The sequence below is a fragment of the Periophthalmus magnuspinnatus genome, chromosome 10 (assembly GCF_009829125.3).
Source record: "Periophthalmus magnuspinnatus isolate fPerMag1 chromosome 10, fPerMag1.2.pri, whole genome shotgun sequence".
NCBI classification, from domain to species: domain Eukaryota; kingdom Metazoa; phylum Chordata; class Actinopteri; order Gobiiformes; family Gobiidae; genus Periophthalmus; species Periophthalmus magnuspinnatus.
The window spans coordinates 30,070,541-30,094,151 of record NC_047135.1 but is presented as its reverse complement, the minus strand read 5'-3'; the positions used below and the strand labels follow the sequence as shown (position 1 = coordinate 30,094,151).

At 39.3% G+C, this 23,611-nt stretch overlaps 1 protein-coding gene across 1 annotated transcript in view; it reads right to left on the bottom strand.

Moving 5' to 3' along the window:
• tnmd (tenomodulin) overlaps positions 1–23,611 on the bottom strand; it is a 63,376-nt gene that overhangs the window by 39,472 nt on the left and 293 nt on the right. The window contains exon 2 of the mRNA XM_033974202.2: positions 19,928–20,056. Coding sequence (XP_033830093.1) covers positions 19,928–20,056 — 129 coding nt within the window. The remainder of the gene's footprint in view (positions 1–19,927; positions 20,057–23,611) is intronic.

The following is a 23,611-nucleotide window of genomic DNA, read 5'->3' as shown; positions in this document are numbered from 1 at the left end:
GATGATTTTTCTCAAAACAGTCAGTCTGAGAATATCTATTTTTCTCTGGAGTCTAGACCTTATGATTATACACTGTGCATTTAACTACCTGCTCTGACTTTTACTAAATCTACAGCATAAAACCCCTTAAAATGAAGCAAATATGACACCAATCGCTGCTTTTAACATTTCTTTTTGCCTTTGTTGTACTTTCATGATGTTTTGAAAGTTTTGGCCAAACCTCAGATAAAAAGTAAAAAGAGGAAATAGTCCCTTTCTTCTTCACCTCAGCAAGGGAAGCTTTTGGAGACTTTTTACTTTTTTATCTTCACCTGCCAACTGTGTGGGGACTTCACAACACCTTTAAAGATTGGACTTGACAAATGATGTAACACAGGCCAAAAACGTGCGCAGTTACACAACTTGGGATCTGCTTCTAAGGTGCTGACGTTGGTATGAAAATAGTTAAATTACACCATTGTTTGGCTCTGATTGTTCTGCCTTTGGTTCTGTCGTGGCATTATTCCGACACACCTTCCTCCTGTATGCCATTGCCTGCCAACGAAGCACTCTGCCGAGCCCAAGAACAATCTGCTCCTTGTCACAGCCTCTGAATGAATCTTGTTGCCTATTGTTGAGGCGACGGCAATATTTGAATACGACCAATCTCCTGTAATAAAAAGGTCCGTTGTGCTTTATGAAATATTCATCAAAGGTATCCCCCGGAGACTTGGATGCATTCTGATGCCTATCTGTGAATGCGAAGTAGACAAGGAGATTGTATAAAACAGTGACCGCAAGCTGCTGCAAACAGTCAGAAGGGGAGCGACCTCTATGCTGGCGGATACGTCTCCTTGTCGCTCTGCTGGTTTTTAGCCATTCCACCTTCTAATAAATCAACAAGAGCACACTCTGGGATCCAGCAGCTAAGTGGCATTTAAGAAACAGCTTGTGAGAGCTGTAAGGCTGCAATTTGGATCATTTAGACGCAAGGCAATAATTTGGCCAGATGAATGGCATTAACGGCGGGCTGCGGTGAAGTTTTTAAGCCAGTAAAGCCACTAAGAAAAAAAGGCCAAGAAGCATTTTGTTAAAAGTCAATGAAGGCTGAACTTTGGTGAGGTTCACAAAGGGCAAAATACTTTACAGTTTCCTCATCTTCGCTCAATACTGCAGACTGTGACACGTTTGTATTCTGACAGTGCACCCAGAGATGACAATAGATAGCTATTTATCAGGAGTCTGCACGGCAAAGTCATCTGTGTGCCAACATATGCATGAAAAATAGTGCACGGAAGCAATAAAAACCTCCAGTGCACATTCACCATTCAGCTGCCAAAATAGCGTTAAAGCGACAAATACGGATGGCAGCCACGTGTTCCACTCAGCAGGATCAAAGTTACTTCAAGAGAAGCACAGCTACCTCTTTTACTTTCATGCTCGCAAGATATGTTCCAAACAGTAACTCCATCTGACACAACATAGAAAGGTACGAACGTTTAACAAGTCTGTATTGGGGAGTGGTGTAATTGTTCAAACATTGTTTCGCGCCATAGCTTGACGATATGGCTTGGGGGCATCCTATGGAAGCAGCGACATTGGACCATCACAGTGGAACTCTGGGTAGTGATTATAAGCCCTTAGTCTGTTGCCATGGCCCCAGTGGTGGCAGCATGTCAGAGGCGGTTTGTTCCTCTTTTTTAAAGCACTGAAAAAAGTCTTTGAAGGCCCTCGGGGGGCGTACAGCTCGCCCCATGGTGCAGATATGTGATTTTTACTGATGTACATTGTCTCGCTGTTTGGAAGAGGGGAAAAAAGCTAGCATTGATTGAGTTTTTGGCCAATTTAGTAGGATGTTTGCTTGGTCCATCAGGGTCAGCTGCTGATAAAAAGCTTGCAAATTAAATGATAAAAAAGGAAATTATAGCTTTTTTGTATTTTGTCATTGATTGAGCTTTGAACATGTTAAGAGCTGGTTCAGCTCAGTGGGGCTTAGTGAAAAATGTTGACAAAAGTAAATACATATAACATATAAAATGCATATTGTCCTTGTAATATCCTTGTTAGAGTTGTCAAAAGTATCGAAAATCAGATATTAATAGATAACTAGTGTTAAAACTAGATACTCATTTGAGCAGGTACTGATCATAAAAAAGTTAGACTCACAGGACAGAAATGAACCTTTCGTGAACAACTTTAGAGTGATCTTGAGCTGTACCAGAGCAGGTTTAAGACACATAGACTGGAATACGCTTATGGACCATCATGGAACATACCTGAACGACTGAGGCATTGCACAGATATAAGGCCACATGATAATATAAAAAGTTGAAAATCACATTCTATTATCTAAAGAAAGTGTTTTAAACTTTGACATTGGTGGGTGATATGCTTATGCAGTACGCCACCTGCATGACTCCATGGAGATAGAAAGTTAAAACCATACTTTGGAACATTCGCCACGGAGATAGATCAGTTTTATGTATTAGATGGAAGAGCTGTACTTTATTATTTAGTACGTATGAGACTCAGTGGTAGTGATGAAAGGCAAGTGACTAACTACTGTAAAGTCAACAGTGAAACTTTGATAAGTTTCACTGTTGACATCTTGTTGCCAGATTCTGCTTGATATTTTACAGGTGTGGGCTCATGCTTTGAAAGACCAGACTGTTTTATGTGGAGTATTTATGACTATCAGGGGATTTTGATTTTCGCTTCTTGTAATTTTGTTCTTGAAAGTTTTAACCGAGACAATTGTTTAACTGGGCATCGGTGGATCTTTTTTTAAATCTCAAAGTGTCCATACAAATCTACAAAACATTTTATTTGCAAAGTAATAAGCTGAAACAGAGACATGTAAAGCGGTGCCTTGTTACCTGGAAACACGCTGTTCTAGTTTCTGTGGCAATAACAGATTTGAACGATTAAAAGATCAGTTACTATTTCATTTCGTGGGCACGTTAGAGTGTGCCAAACACAGAGGTGGAATGAGTTTTGTGATTGTGAAAATACCAAGTGTTTTATTGTAACACAAGTCAATGCATTTTTATAAAGGAGAATTTAAAGTTTGGGGACAAAAGGTTCAGAACAATGGGCTGTTTTTTAGCTCAATTAGACACAAAGTAGTTGAGAATAAGTACGTTTAAAATGGCATTTTAACCGACACCTCATTTAAAGGAGTGATCCAGAAGAGTGCAAGCTTGCGGCCAACCTTCGTGTTTTTTATACTCGGAAATCAGCTGAATTACTCTTACTTGTCTTTTAAAATGTAGCAAGCGTACTAAAAAAAGACAAGTTTTAACAAATGTATAGGCTATTTGCACACAAATCAGAAGAATCTTTAGGCTGTCTGCTATTTTTATGCCAGTCTCTATCCAAGGGCAATGATAACAGGGAGGACATCTGGGTTAAAAAGTTATCCAATCAGTATGCAAATCAAGAAATATAGATAGGCATCTTCAGTCCAAATTGTGAAAGGAGGGAGTAATTAGTTCTCACAAACCTCTTGGCATGCACACTCTCACCCCATAGACTTGTACAAAGAACTGGACTAAAAGAGTGTGACGTCACCCACAGCGCTCGGCTCCAGTCAAATGAAGCTCATGGACGCTAGTAGTTATTGGGCAAATTTGGAGCCAACATATATGGAATTCTGTCTGCTAGTATCATATCAACCAAAGAGCCAATCCGGAGCGAGGTTGTTGGAGGTGACGCCCCTATCCGCCCGCACAGTTGGTTTGGCAGGGAGCGGGTGTTTAGCAACGTTGTCAATCAAACTTGTTGCTAGTGGGAAAGACCTCAGGGAAAGAAGGCGCCTGATTTGCCTGTTATTAATGTTCATATCTTGATTCACGGACATAATAGCGAAATAAAAATACCAGGATCATGTAGAGCGGGTCAAACATTTTAAGACCAAAATTACAAGCCTGAAAGCTGTAGTTGTGGAGAGAGGGGGGACAGTTTTTTTTAATTGGAGCCAGAGTCAATGGAGCTGGAAGCGTGCCCATGCTCACTTCCTATTTGGAACACAGCGGCTAACAGGTTAGCCATGTCCATTTATATATACAGTCTATGGCTCATCCCAAACTGTAACTTATAGCAAAATATAATGCCTGGCCAAAAAAATGTTGCCACCAAAAAAAAAGTCACACACTCTTTTTCGTTTGACCACCTTTAGCTTTGATTACAGCATGCATTCATTGTGGCATTGTTTCGATTTCACTTCTGCAATGTTAAAGATTTATTTCCATCCAGTGTTGCATGAATTTCTCACCAAAATCCTGCATTGACGATGGTCGAGTCTGACCACTGCACAAAGCCTTCTCCAGCACATCCCAAAGATTCTCAATGGGGTCAAGGTCTGGACTCTGTGGTGGACAATCCATGTGTGAAAATGATGTCTCATGCTCCCTGAACCACTCTGTCACAATTTGAGCCCGATGAATCCTGGCATTGTCATTTTTTAATATGCCCGTGCCGTCAGGGAAGAAAAAACCCATTGATGGAATAACCTGGTCATTCAGTATATTCAGGTGTGAGCTGACCTCATTCTTTGAGCACAGACTATTACTGAACCTAGAGTAATTATCAAATAGGAGGCTAGTACCTATTTGCTTAGTTAAATCCAGGTGGCAATGTATTTTTTTTTTTTTTTTTTTTCGCCAAGCAGTGTATAAGACTCTTTCGGATTTGTGGACAATATAATGATTTCAATTAAATCCATCATCAAATTTTGTCTCAAATTGCTGCTTTTACATAAAAAAAAACAAACAATAAGAGTTGTTGGTACCCCAGGTTTCTCACATTTATGTCAAAACAAGAAACAAAATAAGTACATTTTTACAAACATTAAACTGTTTATCTCACCACAAGTATTCAACGTACTATTGACTCTCCTGTCAGAATTAACAGCTCATGCGTTATCCCAGTGAGAGACAAAAGCAGAGGACACAATGGACCACTCCCTGAAGCCCAAGGACCCCTGTTGTACATCTCAAATAACAAATCTGAAATATGACTAACAGACTGCAATCCAAATAACTGTCACCGTGTTCATACATTTACATGAGCACCTTCCCTCTTATCATCCATCCATGTTGGAGTTACTCATGTGGGTCATTGGGTCACTCGTAATGCCACCATATATATCAGTGGAAGGATATTGACACGCGTTATCGCTATCAACTGACAGAGTGCACTACATTTTCGCAGCAAATGAGAACGGGCGGCTGTCATCCATCAAACTGTGTGCTTGGAAACTGACGCTGATCTTGCAGTGTAACCCAATGGAACACTTTGTCTGGACATGTAAAAGGCAAACTGTGTAACCACTGCAACAAGGTCGAGTAACGTATTAAATTTGATTAACAATGTTTTAGCATTAAACATCTTTTAAATGCCGCAATAAAGATGTGATCATGAAGATGTAATTATGAACATTATGTGGTAATTTCATCTCATGCATCGCCCTAAATCTTCCCCCATAGCGCATTTGCATTTTATAAAGTGGCTCTTCGGCTAACTGGACCATTAAAAGTCATGATGGTATGTAAAACACACAGAAGAGGATCTAATCAAAAAGGGACAATCATAATATAAATATTAAAATAGCCTATTTTTATCAGGATTCTTGATGCAGAATCCAAAATAATGAAAACAAATAAGTGACGCCATCTGACCACCTATAATAAAGTGTTCAGACTTAAATGTGTGCTGCTCGTCTTTATGGACATGATATTGCTTTGCCTGGAATGTTACACAGCGTGGCATTAAACATGTACCTTTGAGAAGCCATTGGTACTACATGTAAAGTAATGTAAAGACGTAAAGCTGCATAGAAGGCCATGTGGTAATATAAAAAGTTGAAAATCACATTCTATTGTTTAAAGAAACAGTGTTTTTTTATATATACATTTAATACTACACTTCAACTTCAGCTAGGCTGGGAACGCCTTGGGGCCCCACCGGAGGAGCTGGAGGATGTGCCTGGGGTGAGGGAAGTCTGGGAGTCCCTGCTTAGATCGCTGGATGGATGGACTTCAACTTATATTGGTACTGCATGCTGTTTGCCCTTTGTAATGTGTAATGTAAACAAGATGTAAAACTGCATGAAACAGGCCTGACCAAAGAGATTGTCACAATTTCATTCCCATTTAAACTATTCACTTTAAGGAGGATTCAGGCATGAACGTCCATCCCATCAAGACAGCCCTTCCACATCCCTTATGATATTATTAATCAGTTTGTAAAACCAATGAATCTTGACGCGCCTATGGTTCGCTGAAGAAAAGCGGCTTGTCCAATACCAGCTAACTGCTCTGACACTTCAATAAAGCGCGGGTCCACAGAACAGCAGCTCCTAAAAGGGCACTGTCATGCTGGGCTTTAAAGGCAGACAAAAAATTTCATGCCTCTGATAAAAAGAAGGATTCCATTTTTATCCTCCAGTAATATTTGAGCAAGTTTAAAAGACATGAAAGGTTTTGCTCAGATGAAAAATTCAAGGGAAACTACTTTTTCCATGGAATGTGAAGTAAGCTCAGCAGTCTTTTTATAAAGCTAAATTTCGGCATTTTTCCAAATACGATTGTTGAATAAGTTGTAATGTTAATTATCTTCGCGTGTGTGTTATTAGTGATGCAATTGGCTCAGATGGAATTGCTGGTGCTGCGAATTTTGGGTATGTGAGGATGCAAGCTTTAGTGCAATAGTACTCTACGGGTTAGGCCAGGACAGAATGTTTGTGGAGAGATTTCAGAGTTTCACATTTTACCCCCAGGAATCTTAATTATCACTGCAGTTTGACACTTCATGTAAAAGGGATATTTCTTAATAGCGCTACAGGGGCTGCTTATGAATGCAAAGACTTAGTGGGGAAAAAAGGGTGAACACTGACATTGTGGTTAGCACCTTTAAGCGGGGAGGTCCTTGCTTTGATTCCTGAACCAAGTGGAGCCTTTCTGTCTGGACTTTGCATGTTCTTCCCATGTTTACTAAGGGTTGAAGTTGCTTTGGGTTTTTTGTCACTAAAAACATGTACAATGGAATAACTTCTGCAGAACTCACAAAATAAATGTGTGGGTTTGGTTTGCCCAGTGTGCCATGTTTTCTCTAACTGAGATCTTATTGTACATGAGAATGAGCTTGGAGGGGGTTATGGAGGTTATGGGAAATATGGTTAATGCACTGGAATACACAACTTAATTCCTGTAGCTGAATAAATGTAGTTTTTCCCATTTATAGTATTGTGAAAGCAGCCCCTTGACAAAATCCAACCAGCTAGCACTATCCGCTTCTAATAAGAATTTGATTGAAAGAAAAAAGCTGTGAATGTGCCTGAAAATTAAGGCATGTTAATACCAGCGACAGAAAAATTCATAATGTACAGGCAGTTCTTGTCTTATGCTTGTTAAATATTTTGCTCAGCACATAAACTATCTCTAAAGTAAACTTATGAAAACTTATGAAAAGTAATTTACCTAATTATTCCAGTTGGCTCATGTACCTGTCATTAAAATGTGCCAGCGCTCCAACATCTGAAGGTGCTATAACTTCTTGTTTCTTTACATCTAAATCATGCCCATCACTTAATGCTTATTTAACATGAAGTGTGAGACTGGGACCTGAAGGCATCATTTAAATCTGACACTTTCTCCACAACTCAGTTACGTGATTAATAGGCCGTCCCTGCAAAAAGGCAAGGCAACCTTTTAATTGGCCAAATGCATTTAAGAAAGGAGAGAGCATAAGAAGTGACATTTAAAGCAATTTATGGGACTACTTTAGTGGATAAGGTGCAATGGAGTTATGACCCACATTATTCAAATGATCTTTTGTTACAGTTTAAATGATTTTAGAAAACGCAGAGAAACTTGCCCCGAGAATCTGAGAATAGCCTTACTCAGCTCAAATATTTCCAGAGATCCATACTGAAAAAAAAACATGTTTATTTTGTGCATTATGTTATTCTGGTATATTTAGGTGGCTCCTCACACTCTGATGTTGAACTATGGAAGAGAAACTTATTCTTAGATAGTAACAGTTACTTCCACGAGGTTCTTATCGAAAATATTTTTTTAATGTCTCTATAGGAAATATGATTAAAGCTACCATCTGTAATTTGACTGGTCTGTCTGATCCGTGTTGCGTTCTCACATAACACCATAAGATGCTATCTATGTTACTTCTGTCTGTGAGCAGCTTTGGCCTGACAGGAGACCAGAGAGCACAGATAAGCCTGAACAAAGGCCAGGTGACAGGAGGGGGAGACGGGTTTCACATCTGCCATCTACTGGTTCAAAAAAAACAACAACAAAAAAAAACAAAAAAACAAAACAACGTACAAATAACAGCTTTAAGTGGACATAAATGCATATACAACACGATTTTTCAACGTAAATAAGTGCAGGCCACCTATTGGACTATGCTAACATGAGAAATCTATATGTCTTTTGTTTTGGAGAAGACAGCATACTGTACTTCACTTCTACTTTTGACAAATTCCACTTTTTTGACAGACAGCACTTTGAACTATCTTCCACTATTCAAACAAATACATTCAAAAACCATTTCAACATCACAGCGACATTTATTTCCTTTCCGCTGTACAAACCTGTGTGCGTCTATAGCCGCACCACGACAAAGCGAGTATTTGTGCCACAGACGCAGCCTGGGTGGTGGCTGTGAATGCACTATCAGCAGTGCAGACTTACAGGGAGAGTGAAAGTGGATGTGAAAGCTCAATCACGTTCTAAATTGTACAACAGAGCAGAGGAGTCTAGTTGGCAGTCACACTGGTGAGACAGAGCGGGCGCGGGCGGAGAAAAGGCAAAGCGTTTGTGACTGTTTCCTCCACTGCACTGTAGCACATTGAACAACGGGCACAAGGAACTGGCACAATGAAGTACGGGCAATTAAGAGGCCGAGTTTATACGTACTTATTTTACTCTAACGTCTGTAAAAATGGAAAGACTAAAAAAGGCATCCGATGAGTAAATCCCATGGGGTTCAGTAGCGCTGGCACCATCCCAAACGAAGGCAGCGTTCCACAGCTGTCATAAAGCATTCTCACTCCTGGCACCCATTTAAAACAACTCGCTCTTGTTTTGTGTGGTCAGGCGGTCGGCATCTCTTCCCTCTCTCACTCCCCCTTCTCCCTCCTCGCTCGCTCGGCCGGTTCCTTGAGTGGAAGGCATAATGCATCATCTTTCGGAGTCAGCCCAGAGCGGTCTAATTTAGCAGCCAGGGAGGGACAGCGGTGGACACTGGAGCTGCTAATGAATGAATGAGTCTGACATGTCAAATCAGGAAAGATTACAGAGCGAGGGGGCAGTTCTCCCGAAAGGTCCCACAGACACAGCTGTTTAGATAAAGCCCAGTGTCCCTGCAGAATACTAAATACAGCAAACAAACAAGTACGAGTATCCGTCCAGAGAGAAGTTGGGAGAAATGATTTCGCACACTTTAAAACGGAACTAAACTTTTCGCTACTTTCATTAGCATTATCCATACAGTTACTAGTCATTTCTTGGACAGTTTTATTGCAAACTAAGTAAATTTGCAAGCTTTATGGTCAAAAATGTCTATGCCTTTAGTGGGCATCGTGGTTTCAAGTACTATGTGACATCACACAAGGCTGCCCTAATTAAAGCAAGATGGTGTGACAGCAGGAGTGGAGTTTGATACCTGTTAGACCAATCACACTGTCCTTCAGACCACGCCAGTCGTCCCCCGTCACTCTCTTCTTTAGTTCCCACGTACTGCCTAGTTTAGCAGCTCTTTTTGCAAGGCAGTTGTGGGCGGAGTTTATGTGTTTAGTCCCACTTTAACAGGAAATGTATTAATTAACAGCAATAATGCCACGGAAAAAGAGACTATTTGAAACATTTTTTTATTGCAGGTACACAAGAAAATACAAAAAAGCACTGTTACCCATTATATACTCTATATATTATTCATTTATTTATGGTTTATTTGACAGGGAAAGACACAACAAACATAGATTAACATGTAGTAATCTAATGCAGGTGTCACAGTGTTTATAGCCTAGAGTAACACATAGTATCAGTCCCCAGGAGGGCTTTCAACACATCACATTTAATTAAAGTCAATATTTAATAGGTTTACAACAATAAAAAGCACCAATAAATGCAGCGACCCAGACTAGAAGACCAAATATAGCACAGCAATATATATTCACACACACTTGCACTATGTCACTTCCCTCAGCCCTCACACATACTTTACACATGATGATATGTGCATACTGATTAAACAGTGACATGGTGTTGTGACAAAGTATGCTCCGTGTCAGTAGCTATACTAACAGCACTGCACGCATTTTCACACACCAGCACACGTAAAGGTTGTAGACTGATTGAAGGAAAGCAGTGAGATACAGTTATCTACAGCTGTCAGGGTATTTCCATTGGTGCCAAAGATGCAAAGTTGCAGCCGTATTCAGCTTATTAAATCAGGTGTGGTTTGATTCAAAACACATGGAATGATGCTCGGGAAAAAAAAGATCTTTCTCAGTTCTAGCACCAGCATTGTATGAAATGTTCTACTGTTTTTGTTAACATATATTTCTCAATGTTGCTAGTATCCCTGTAGTGTTGTGCATGTTGCTGTTGGCAAAACTAAAACCCACCCACTCATAAATCTTGAGACAAACCAACCTGCTGTGAAAGCTGACAATATGGCTACAAAACATGTTTAATATAAAGCCAAGTTAGCACTATCACATGTTGTTCTCTTGGGGACATTAGAACAATGCAATGCAGGGGTCATATCTTCGGTCTTCGTCACTATTGGTGCGTTGACATAGGGGGAAGCGGGGTGGGGGTGGGGGACACTCGGGAGGACGGCTCGGTTTGTACAAGCTTTGAGCAATAAATAAACAAAGGTAGCAGGGCTGGCCTTGAGGAGACAGGCACCTGCGACCAGTGACAACCACGTTCATTAAAGTCTCCTTCTGACACTGAGTCCTTTAAGAGGCCATCCGCAGTCACATCTCAGCAGCCTCCTCCGGACCACAGGGAGGCAAGGCACCAAGGTGAGCAATGTAATTTCAGCTTGAATAATAGAGCACTTTCCTTAGGCTTGACATTCATGTTTTTTACGGTCCGATTTTTCCCCCCCTGCCATATACAAGCCGGCAGCACCTGTGAGCTATTCAAGGTTTTGCCATTGGGAAAAAAAAAATAAAAGGTTTACAACATCTACAGGTCCACAATGACTCCTCGCCCGGCTGCCCCTGTGCAGATAATCTCACCTCATGTGGTCATGAATTAAAAATAGCTTGGAATATATCACGTCTAATGAGATGAAAACTCCTGATTTAAACTGTGTTCCGCTGCAACGCCAAACGAACGCCAAAATCTAAAAATGACAAAGCTTAAAGAGACATTTGCTGGTTTCATTTTGAGTTTTTTCCTCATTTTTATCTAGAATTTGGTGAAATCTTTTTAAAGCCCCATATTAAGCTATTTTCTGATCTATGTTATAATGTTGTTTCCTCATTAAAACAGCCCTGGAGTTGTGTTTTGTTTCATTCACACATGTTCAACGCACAAACCCTGTATATTTAGGCTTCGAGTTCTTCTCTCAGACAAAAAAAACAGTCTGTTCCACTTTGTGATGTCATGTGGTAATACAGGAAGTGCTCTACTGCGTTTTTAAACTCCATACACCTTCACTAGAATAATTTGGATAAAGGTAATGCAGACAACTCAAGGTAGGTTTTTGATGAGGAAACAACATTATAACATGGGTAAAAGCTCTCATGATTCAATTTTCCTTTAAGTAACAGGTAATACGAGTCCTTTCTGTGGTTGCCTGGGTTTGTTATGAAATATTTCAAGTACGTATTGCCGCAAAAGAAGCAAAAAATATTAATGGATGGGGATTTTAATGTTTTTTTGAATACACAAAAAGAACAACGTTTGAGTGTTTAGACAGTGTTAGACCATTCAAAAATTGTTTATAGCTATGGCAACTATCCTACATTTACATCACTTAAAAGCTATTGATTTACATGTCTCACTGTGATCACACAATTTAAAAAAAGCTATGTGGACCCTTGTATTTTCTAAAAGCGTTCTATGGAATCATTATCACATCTTATTTCCACTTGGCTTGATTTCATTTGTAGAGCGTTGCTGAAATGAACCAGTTATGACAGAGGATAAATTTACAGAATCCCCCGGTGAGATGGCCGGCCCAGAACAATAATGAGCATGTTGTAAACAGGACTATATGCCATGAGTCTAATGTGAATCTACACACACACCCACACACACACCCCCACGCGCACACACACCCCTACCTACCTACACACACACACACACACCCCCACCCACACACACACACACACACACTGTGTATGATCTTCAAGTCCAACCATGCCCTTTCATTCACAAATTCACCTGGGCATAGAGAAGACCGCCTCTGTATCTCTGCTAACAACATATGTTTGTGGTAATTACAAGGCAGTCCCGTGTGATTATTGTGTCATTTTGAAATACAATGCCCAAAGTAAATTACCTTTGCATGCTCATTTCAACAGATTCAGGAGCAGAAGGTCACAGTGCCCTGGGTGGCTACAAGGCGCTTTTATCATCAAGCTGGATTGTAAAGGTCAACTTGGAAATATGTAATGTAGTTTATTGTGTGAATCTATTTGCTTGGGTTTCCGAATAAATTCATTATTTGTAACAATATCTATCACTTCACTTTAATTCAAAATATTTTGTTCAGTGTTAAATTGTAAACACAATTGAGCTTTGTTGCTGTTTTAGGTAAGTCATTTTCTTTCATTCAGAAATCTGCTAATTTAAAATGCACTTTATAAAATTGGTATTTGCACAGTTCAACACAAAATCATATGTGATTACAGATGATATTTAAAAAACCTGTCCGGGCCTATCATTTTAAATTTAGTGTAATACTAAACTGCTTGATAAAGGACACGTGGACACTGTATTTTTAACTTGTACATGTGAGTATTCGACCATGGCACTAGGTGGTTTTAGATAAATGAACTCAACTGAGTTTTTCACTTTTTCATTCCTTTTCTGTGTTTGGAGTGAAAAAAAACAAAAAACAAGACAAAAGTCTTGCATTTAATTTAGCAAACACGGGATTTAGATAAGAAAGGACTTTTGGCTAATGGCGCGAGAAAATGGTTTCTATTCTAAATCTGAATTTGCACTTTTGGAAAGCTGCAAGAATTTTAATTCCCCTGCCTTGGTTGAAAATACAAAACATTAACATTGGCATTTGTTTTAGTATTTTACAAAAATGAAAGTGAATAAATGAGTTTGTTGTATTAAAACCAAACCATTTTAAAAAGATCACAGATGTAGCAGAAGGGCTTCTTTCATAATGGCTCCATGCAGCAGAAAGGAGGAGTGACACAGGTGAACTTTGTCTGCAGTAGACCCCGTGAAAACACATTTTATAACAACTAAAAAGCCTTTCCAACATCACCGCTCCTGTCTGCTACTGTAGATTGAAAGTGCCTTGACAACTCCACTTTAGGTTAAACTTTAATTATACACAAGTGGCTTATTGAGCCCATTTACAGTCCTGCTCAGCCTCATTCCAATGTAGACAGTGTAAATTCAAGTGAGGGTGATGTGCCGCACTGTTGCTTTACACCTCATTTTCTCAGGTGCTGAATCTGTCAAAACAGCTGGAGCTGAAGAAGTAGGATGTGATTTACATGTGAAAAGGTACAAGCTCTCAAAGTTTTTTGCTAAGATGTTTTTCACTTATTTTAACACCCTGTCATTTTGCGGTACAAGTGAAAGATTTTGCACCGTTTGGTATCAATTAGAAACCCTGAAATACAGGGCAAATCTGAAATTCACTCAAGTAAAATCATAGAGCAATTTCTAACATAAACCCCTTATTTGTATGGTATATAAACTTTCTAAAGATGAATGTGTAAACCTCACACAGATCCACGGGTTTTGGGTGCATATGTATTTTGAAATGCAAGTGAAAATTTCTTTAAAAAAAAAAATTGTTTCAGGGTTAGTCTAAAAAAACATAAAAAGATGCCCTTCTAAAACCCTTTTGGATTTTTCCAGTACAGAGTCTGTATTTTATGTTTAGCCCCAATTTACAAAATTTTAAATCCAATTATCTTTCCTCGTGGGTGACTGTGAAAATTTGAAAAGCATTTTAATTACGTAATCTAATTTAACCCGGAATGAAAACAGACAAATTAGCCTTTCTCAACCAAGGACTGTTACCCATTAACTAGAATTTACTTGGCCCAACAAAAGACAAAATTTTAAATGGATTCAGTAGATTGTGCATCTTTGCTTTGCAGTGAAATGAAATCTCCTGAACATTGGCATTGAGACCAGTCACTGTCTGTATAGTAACCAGTGTCCTGAATGTCTGAATTAATTCAAACTAGGCTGAAACAATGAGGCTGGTATGGGGCCCTGCAAATCCACACTTGTATCCGTCAACATACTTCAATCCTGTGACTCAACTTCAGATTTTTCCCACTATTCCTCTATATCCGTGGGGACCCGCTTTGCCATCTGATGGACAGGTGAGTGCCCTGTGAAGTGGCTCCATCTTGCTTCCTGATGTGAATGCCACAGAGAATAAGCCCCGCCCCCTCAAGACCCCATTAAAGCCAAGCAAGCCAAGGTCCGTGGGTTTGATATGCATCGCCCGGGCAACCTCTCCTGCCATCAACACATGGGGGGCTGCCACGTGAGAATGATCAGAGCTTATTAAAGTGGAAATAATGACTGCTTTACCACCAGCATGAAATATTTAACAAGGACAGAGGAGAAGGCTCAGAGGTGAGTCATACCAGTGTTGAAAGAGAGAGCAGAGGACACAGGAAGTGGCTGTATACATGTGTGAAATCTATAATGGATCAACAAATGAAAGAAATATCTCAAATTGGATATATTATGTATCATTTGTATTATTATTGGCCTTTAAACATAGTTTTGAGCGCCTATATGTACAGAAAATACATCACCTCTGCACCTTCTGCTTGGATTTAGCATTAGAGTGCCACCTATTAGCAGCAGTCAGCATGAACCATAAAAAATAAACAAACATGAAGCCATTTAATCGGCACACTATTACATGCAGGCAGTTTTAATTAACACAATTTGATAGCAGCCCATACTCAGATTTTATTAACTTAAAAACTCTGCAGGTTTTCTATCTGTGATGTCACAATCTGGGGATAATTGAAACTTGAATTTCTGAGGCTCAGAGCAAGATGACTTTGTAAACAAGATTAATGAAACAAGTGTGAATGAAGCAGAATAGAGTTCAAAGCTCAAAGCTCAAAAAAGTAATTTTTTACATGATTTAGAAAAAAAAAAAAAAAAAAGATTTTATAAACAGACTTTGTCCTTGTTTGACATGTATCAGTTTCCTTGGTCAGTGTGCCTCACTGAAGCATTGAGCATTGAGCCATGTTATTTAACAGCATGAAACAACCTATAGTCTGTGTAGACTTGAATAGACTGTACTCCCTGAGTCCTACTGATGAAGTAAACATTTCCAGGATACCACCTCTAGAGTGTCCAGTCTCTCTGTACAACTAAGGAAAACACTTACTTTTACCTAACAAATGTATTTACTGTAGTCAGAAAGTAGGATGTCCAAAAACTAGAAGACTGGTGGTTCAGTTCTTACTTGTTTTATTTGTTCTGCTGAAGATAAATAATTTAAATAAAATAAGTAAAGGATGTGTCAGTGCTTACCCTGCATTATCTTACATTTTTGTTATTTTTTGAACTGAAGAATTAAAATCATTGATTGACACATAATGCATATGGTACACTGCACGAGGAAAAAACATGCCATTTCCTAACATTGTGTGCCGTATCACAGCGTGCGTACACCTGTGTAAATGTGTCTCAACTTAATACTGACACTAAAAGTTGGAACAAACTCTTGTCTTTTTGCCTGTACTGCAATTTAAGACAACAAAACAGTCTTGTTTGTCTGCTCATCAAAAGAAGCACTCTTAATTAGGTGTAATTTGCTGTAACCACCACATCAGTTGTTTAGGTTGTATTTAACATGTCTACAACTTAAGACATGAAAACAATAGCTGTGTAAAAAGGCATCTCCTGCATTTTGATCTAAACTGACAACAAACTACACCCTACCAGAACAATGTCTTTGTTCTCTTTTTTGCCATTGTTGGCACCCCCAGTGTTTCAATCACAAACTGCTTTTGGGCGTGACACAGGTCTAGCAAGACACACCCAAAAACGTAGGCCTGCACCTCATGGCGGCGCAGGACAGCTGTGAAAACACGGCGCTACAGGAGCATCAACACAGATCAACAACAGCGGAACAACAACGAGCTTGTGGGGGTCACAGTTGGACCAGCAGTACGCCAGTAGCGGCACATGTGTCATTTCTTGGATAAAGAAGAAAAAAACAGATATAAACAGAAAATAATAGTTTTTCATGAGACGCTGATTTGATCTTGTGATAAAAAAGATTTTAAAAAGGGGTTAAAGCGTTAGATGTGCAGATTAATGAAATAAATGCAAAAAATTTGTTTGGTGAGATCAGCCTTATGAGAGTATAATTCTGGTAAGATTTGGCTTTACTAAGTTAATATTAGTTACGCTGATGTGACGTCAGTTGTTCACGTAGCAGAGCCCTGACCCTGGACCCGGAGCCGGACCAGGAGGATAGAAATGCAACTTGGCTGAAGTTGCTGCTGGTCCTTCAATGACAGCGCGGGGGCGTGACTAGCCCCCCGCAAGCCGGTCCCAGGGCTCAAGTGTTCAAAGCCCTTTGGAAGATAAGGTAGTACGGTTTGCTTTATGCAGTGGAAAGACTCAGGATCCGCCCCATACCGCCACATACTGCCTCATAACGCCCCTTACCACCCCATACTGCCCTGTACTGGCCCTATGGAAACAAGGCTTATTCGTTTTCCTGGAAACTCCTACAGTATTAAACTATATATGTTGCGTTTAATTACGGGTGTTTGTTTTTATGGAAAAGACACCACAAAAACATGCAATCTTACTTTAATACCATACTGAGGAACATTCCAGGCAAATAACATCCACGGAGATCCTGACATAGTAAAATCATCATATTAAGAGTAAACATGATCACAGAGATGCTGCCTCTGTCATTACTGCCAGCCACTGCAGTATAAAGTTGTGTTTTTACTATCACATCAATTTAACACGTTCTCCACTGCACATATAGCAACACCAATTTCCGTTTGTGAAAATATTGATGTACTTCGGACTGTTGCTTGGTCAAATGAGCTTTTTCTGCACCTTTGGGAAAACTGAGTGGTGCTGCTGGGAAAAAAAACGGGGAAAATATTGTCCATCAAGTGTGATTGGATTGGATTTTACAAGATGAATTGCCCAGACAAGAATTTATCCAATTACATTGCGGAGAGTCCTAGTGCAGACACTCTTGTCTTGGTCAACAGCAATTAGCTTCAGTGGAGTTATCAGGAGCCAGAGGATGTGCGTTATAGTGTGAGTGGAAGTGGGGCAAAAAAACAACCAAGTTCACTATTACACTATGGATCTTTTCAGTCACATGTCATTTCCTGTGCTGCCAAAAGGTTCACGCCCCTTTTTGGGTGATATATATCATAGTCAACAACAGAAGGATAGCAAAGGACCTGAGGGTTGGCTTCAGACAATTCATAGAGAAGATGGTAAATGCTTTTAAACAATCAGCCAAACCTGGTGCTAATCATATAGAATGCACGGATGTTCATATCAAAAACACCTGTTAATACTCATGTTTTAGGATTAATGACCTGGTAATCAAAATATAAATAAAATATGAATCCACTGTGTGATTCATGCATTCTTAAGTTTTATTGGTATTTCTCATAGAATAAACAGGCAGCCTTTCTACCGACAACATTTTGTTTGTATGATGTTATTTTTGGATGTAATTTAAGGTTAACTCCAGTATGTATTTTGTTGGGTTTCATACAGATTCAAACATTTCAAGCATGTCTGTGGATTTGTTTCTCATAAACTACAGTTCACTTGGGCTAGTTACTGATGTCAGAGTACAACAGTATTCATTTTGGATTCAATAATCAAACACACGGTTGAATATTTACACCATTTATTATTATCATTAAATGGATAAATGAGTTTGTATTCCATAAGACGTCCACTGCATGAAGCCGTTCACCTGGAGCAGAAGGAAGCTCGCGCTAATCGTCTGTTATTTTCTCTAAAACATCCCATTTTTCGTCCATTGGCAGTGATTTTATACACAGGCTGTTTTTGTGTGGTTCTGATGCTGGTTCTCAATATTTTACCACAAAAAGGAGAGAAGATCAGGCAATTTGTATTTACTGGCATTAACTGAAGTGGAATGTTTGGGGACACCACACAAGAACAAAAGTGCCCGTATGTTGAAGATATCCATATAGACATGAATTAACCATATGTTGAGCCCTTTATATATAGATATGCGGGAACATTCTCCATGAATTCTCCATGGAGGTAGATGCGTTTTATGCCATACCCTTCTTGAAATGTTATCAAAAATACAAATCCTTAACTTGTTCAAAATAACATGTGTGCTTGTTCTGTCACTCAAAACATGGAGTAAAGTGTTGTGATCGTGCTGAAATCATGATTTAAAAAATTGGTATTCTAGTTTTTGACATTTCTAGCTATGGTATATCTTGCAATCGTAAAATATGGTGCAATAAGTAAAAGGGTCCAACTGCTACCAGTAACTAAACAAACCAAGATTCCTAATGAATTCAAGTAACATTAACTCATGAGTGTATGGAGGAAGTGCATTGTGATCCTTATGACAGCCAAAAGACAGGCAGAGCAGTTTGACCCGCAGCCCACACATCTTTTACTCAAATGGAATACAATACGGTGTAGCTACTGCCGCTGGCTTTCTGAGCTGTTGACTTTGGCTTCTTCTCCACAGTATCTGGAGTGATTTGCACATGTGGTGATGTTGTTTTCATATGTCTTTCAGCTAAGGCATATTGTGTGGCAGTAAAAAGAGATGGGCAAGTAATAAAATGTTACAAAAACTTGGCTTAAAATATTAGTTGTAACTAATAGGAATGCAGTACAATGGCATCCATTTGTATAAGACCGTATGTGTAAAGACTGGAGTCTGCACGGATTCTCACAAAATGTTAAATAATGAACAAAATGAACCATCTTCTATAAACAAAGCAAAACCAGCTGAGAAAAAACTGAGAGATAATGGTTCTATTTCGATGACATTTGCAGAATGAAATCAAATACTTGATTCTTTCCCAGTCAAAATGATAAAAGACATCTTGCAAGGTAGACTGCAGTGAACTGTCTGATACACTGATGTAACGTTTTGGCATGAGCGCAGACTGACTATGCAAAGGCAGTGCTCTGTCCAGCTGTGTTATAAAGTAAATACATGCACATTGATCACATGTTAGAGCGCCCATACATATGTACACAACACCCACCACCACTCAAACGTCTGGACACACTTTTTCATCTATTTTTCTTTTTTATGTCCATGATTATTTGCATTTTATATTTTCACTGACGGCATTAAAACGATTGAAAATTGAAAAAAAAGCCACCCTTTACTTGATCACTGCTTTTGACACATGGCATTTCTTTCCGCTGAAAAGGCACACTGTGAAGTGAAAACCATTTCAGGAGACTTCATCAGCAAACTCACTGAGAGAGGGCCAAGGCAAACAACAAAGCAAACGGCAGCTACTTTGAAAATTTGAATATAAAAATAATCTAACTTTTTTCTTTGCTACATAATTCTGTGTATCCTGCGTCGTATATTTGATGTCTTCCATGGTATGTAAAAGGTGAAAGTAGTAAACTTAAAACAAAAAAACACTGACTGTGAGGGTATGTCCAGACTTTTAACTAGTGGTGTAGACTGAAGTAGAGGGTGGTGTACTCACCCTCCCTGGCGTGGGGCTCCACAGATAGTGCAGGCTGATCACACACAGGGCCAGCACCAGGAAGAGCGTGGCCAGGATGAGGGCCAGACGCTGGTACCCCTGGAACCTCTTGTGTTTGCCCCCCTCCACCTGTCGGCATCACAACATGTCATCAGTTTGATATGGGCCACATACATGAAAGTGCTCTTTCAAAGTCTAATTCCAGCCTTTACTCTTCAATTGTTGCTCTGTGACACATGATGTATAATTTGGCCACTGCCACACTTCCTGCAGCATGGAGGCCTCTGATAATAAAAATATAAATGGCGAAACAGCCAAGACAAGCGCAATGGAAGGATTACATTTACGACTCCAGAAAAACACGGCCAAACTGAGAAAAATGGAAAAAAATAATAATAATATAATGTAAGCACTGGTTATTTTTTCAATTGTTACCTATTACTACTGATATTCCACTGATAATCAAACTGAATAATGAAAAAAACTGTACTGTATTACTGTACTGTCAGCAGTTTTGCATTACCAGTTATTTTTTTGTCTCTTTCCCTGATATGTTGGTGAAATTCTACCAGTGAAAGTGAAATTCTACTCTTAAAATGTTGCCCATTTATGTGACAATACAACATTTTCAGAACTGTGATTATAGCAAGGAAGGCTGAGTACACGCGCCTTAGCGAGGAGCGAGGTTACAGCTATTAACTATTAGCTCTAAATAAAAGTCATGGAGGTGTAGTCAACTCCCCAGGCTTCAGCCACAAATTAATACGTTTTTTATTCCACCATTCACATTGGACTTCTTCTGGTGGTCTCCGAGGATAATACAGATGGCAGTACACAAAAAGAGAAAAGAAATTTAATACAGTAACTTTAATTAACAAAATTAGTGTTGCTTATCAGTGAGTTTTATAAAATGGCGACGCAGAGAGCGTGGGTCTATTGTGGTTAAGAGTTGAGCTGCAGTAGACGGGAAAGGACTGCTGTTTTGAGGACGCTCCCTGGAGAGGATTGGTGAGGCAAATAGTTTTCTTTGTGTTGAACTTTGACTTGAAAAATGTAAATGAATTCAAATTGTAGAGCTTAATATACTGGCTCTAGTTATATATAGAAACGTATATTGATTCATTCTGCGAGCCGTATATGCAATGTATATGAAGCATTAAACGGCCATTTTTGAAGGCAAGATATTGTGGATACGAGTAAAGCATTTTGAATTTGAACTATTGGTTGTAGTTAAAATTTTCCATAAAATCAAAGTTATCATGAAAAAAACCAAAACAAACAAAAAACAACTCTTTATTATGTAAAATTTAACCAAGATATGTATCAGTAGCATCATCGTTCATCAGGGGGCACTGGTACAGTCGCTACTTAGCCACAAAGCATCATTTCATCGGCATTGTAGAGGAACCTTTGCACCACATAAACTCCACTCAAACTGGAAAGACACTAAACATGTACCTAACTCCATTGCATTGTCATTTTTAGCCATACAAAAACATTTAAAAAGATCCATGCACATGCACTTAACCTGCAAGCATGGAGATTTACCAACATTTCACACTATGACTGCTTTACGAATAACCTGTCACCCTTGGGTGCTAGCCACATCCTATTTCTGTTGGCCCTGTAGCTCCTCCACTGCACACCTCACGTTTTCAGTGTGCATTGATTACCTGTTGTTGTGGATTAATCATTCATTTCATGGGGATGGTAAGTAATATGCTCTCTCCACTGGATAAGGCCCCTGTGACATTATCCGAATCCTTTCACATAGCATAGTTGACTTGTCTCCTAGAGTGGAAAAAGCACTTGTGTCTGAATGCTGCGGTCTCACGTGTAGGATTGCGTAAGCCGTGGAAACTTAACTTCGCGGACCATCACCCCCTCGCCCTCCTTCCCTTTCTCCTCTGTCTGTGCCTGAGCTTTGAATCCACACACACACACAGTCACTGAAATAAAGATGGAAGTGTGGGCTATTGCCGAAGCAGCAGCGGACGCCAGCTACTGTTTAAAGGTTTAGGAGTTCAGAGCCAGCCCATTCCTCCAGAGCAGTGTGAGGGAAAACGCCGGGAGCCCCCTGCAGTTACCATGCAAAAAGAAGCACCAAAAGAACTAGGAGGGGAATAGTATCCAGCCAGAGAAGACAGGCACACCTGAGCTGTTTGATGGTTAAAAGACATAAGAAAATTGGAGTTTATACATGGGGTACCATTAATATCTCCATTAATATAGAAGATGTTTTTGCTGTTTGAATTTCAGTAAAGATAGTGTGTGGAGCATAAATTCTAATCCAGGAGGACATTTGTGTTTAGATTCTGAGACATCACATATTAGCTACAATGTATACATTGTTTGCTTTAAATGTTCCTGTGTTGAGTGTTTGATCTTTTGGCCATGTTATAATGTCAAAAACCTACCTGGAGTTGTGTTTTGTTTCATTTGTGTAAGTTTGTCTCTCTCAAAACGTAAGTCTACTTTACATAACAACTCCCAACTCCCCCCCCCCCCCCCCCCCTTAAAAACACTGCAGATATACCTTGAGGCTTTAGCCTTTTAATAGCTTCTTCCTGTTTCTTTGAAGGTCTATATCAAGTCTAGTGCCATCTGGTGGCATTTATTTATATATACGTCTCATTTCTGTGGGTTAGATTCAGGTTCAGGTTATTCTTCAGGCACTTTCCAAGTAATATCACAGTCATTACCAAAGCAGTTATATAAATGCACAATATAGGGCATTTCACTTTTATAACAAGCAAGACAAGTTGTCTCAAATAGTCAGAGTACATGAATAATGAGAAATGAAATATTTTTTTTATATACGGACCCAAAACACATCACTTGAGCTAATGGGTTTGACAGAGGTCTGCACAAGTGCTTAACATTAGAAAACTGAGGGTGTTTTGTCTTATAGCACGCTATGTGTATGTCTTTCTCAAAATACAGTTATCTTCTGCTATAGATTTAAACAAAGGGGCAAAGCGTTCACCCTCATCCTCTAACCTATAGTATGCACTTGTAATACTGCAAGTACACTGTGACAGACAGGTAGACAATGATTTTAAAAGATAATGACACAGTGCAACAAGTGGAATATGAAAAGTGCTACCTGAGAGCAGCAAAATCCTCCTGCTCCTCTGGTGCAATAATAAAGAGTCAAATAAAGACAATGAGCATTTGAATGCAGCCCGTGCAGAGGGGGATATTGGAGATTGAAGGCAAACACAGAGGAGAAAATAAAGGCAAGATGAAAAACCAATAGGAATTAGATGGAAAAATGAATAGTATGAGAAAGGAGCATCAATTTACAACTGAGTGAAAACTGTGAAGGAACGCCTACGCTGTACTTCTACTTTAGGCTTCTGTACTTTGAGAGAACATTACTTTAGTAAATGTCACTTCCTCTGACAAGTGCATGTTTAATTGCATGACACCATTTCATATATTCATATTTATATTATTTATGGATGCAGATGACAAAATAAACAGCACACTCCTCTGGTAGGTTTGGTACCAATAGTAAAAGTGGTAAAGTTGTGATAATTCATTAGATGTGATGATTGCAAAAGTACAAGTACAGTCAGTAGTAGTAACAGTAGTAGTAGTAGTAGTAGTAGTAGTAGTCATCTTTATTTTACCTGTCTGTACCTTTGTCAGTAATAATATCTCCAGCTGCAGTAATGTAAG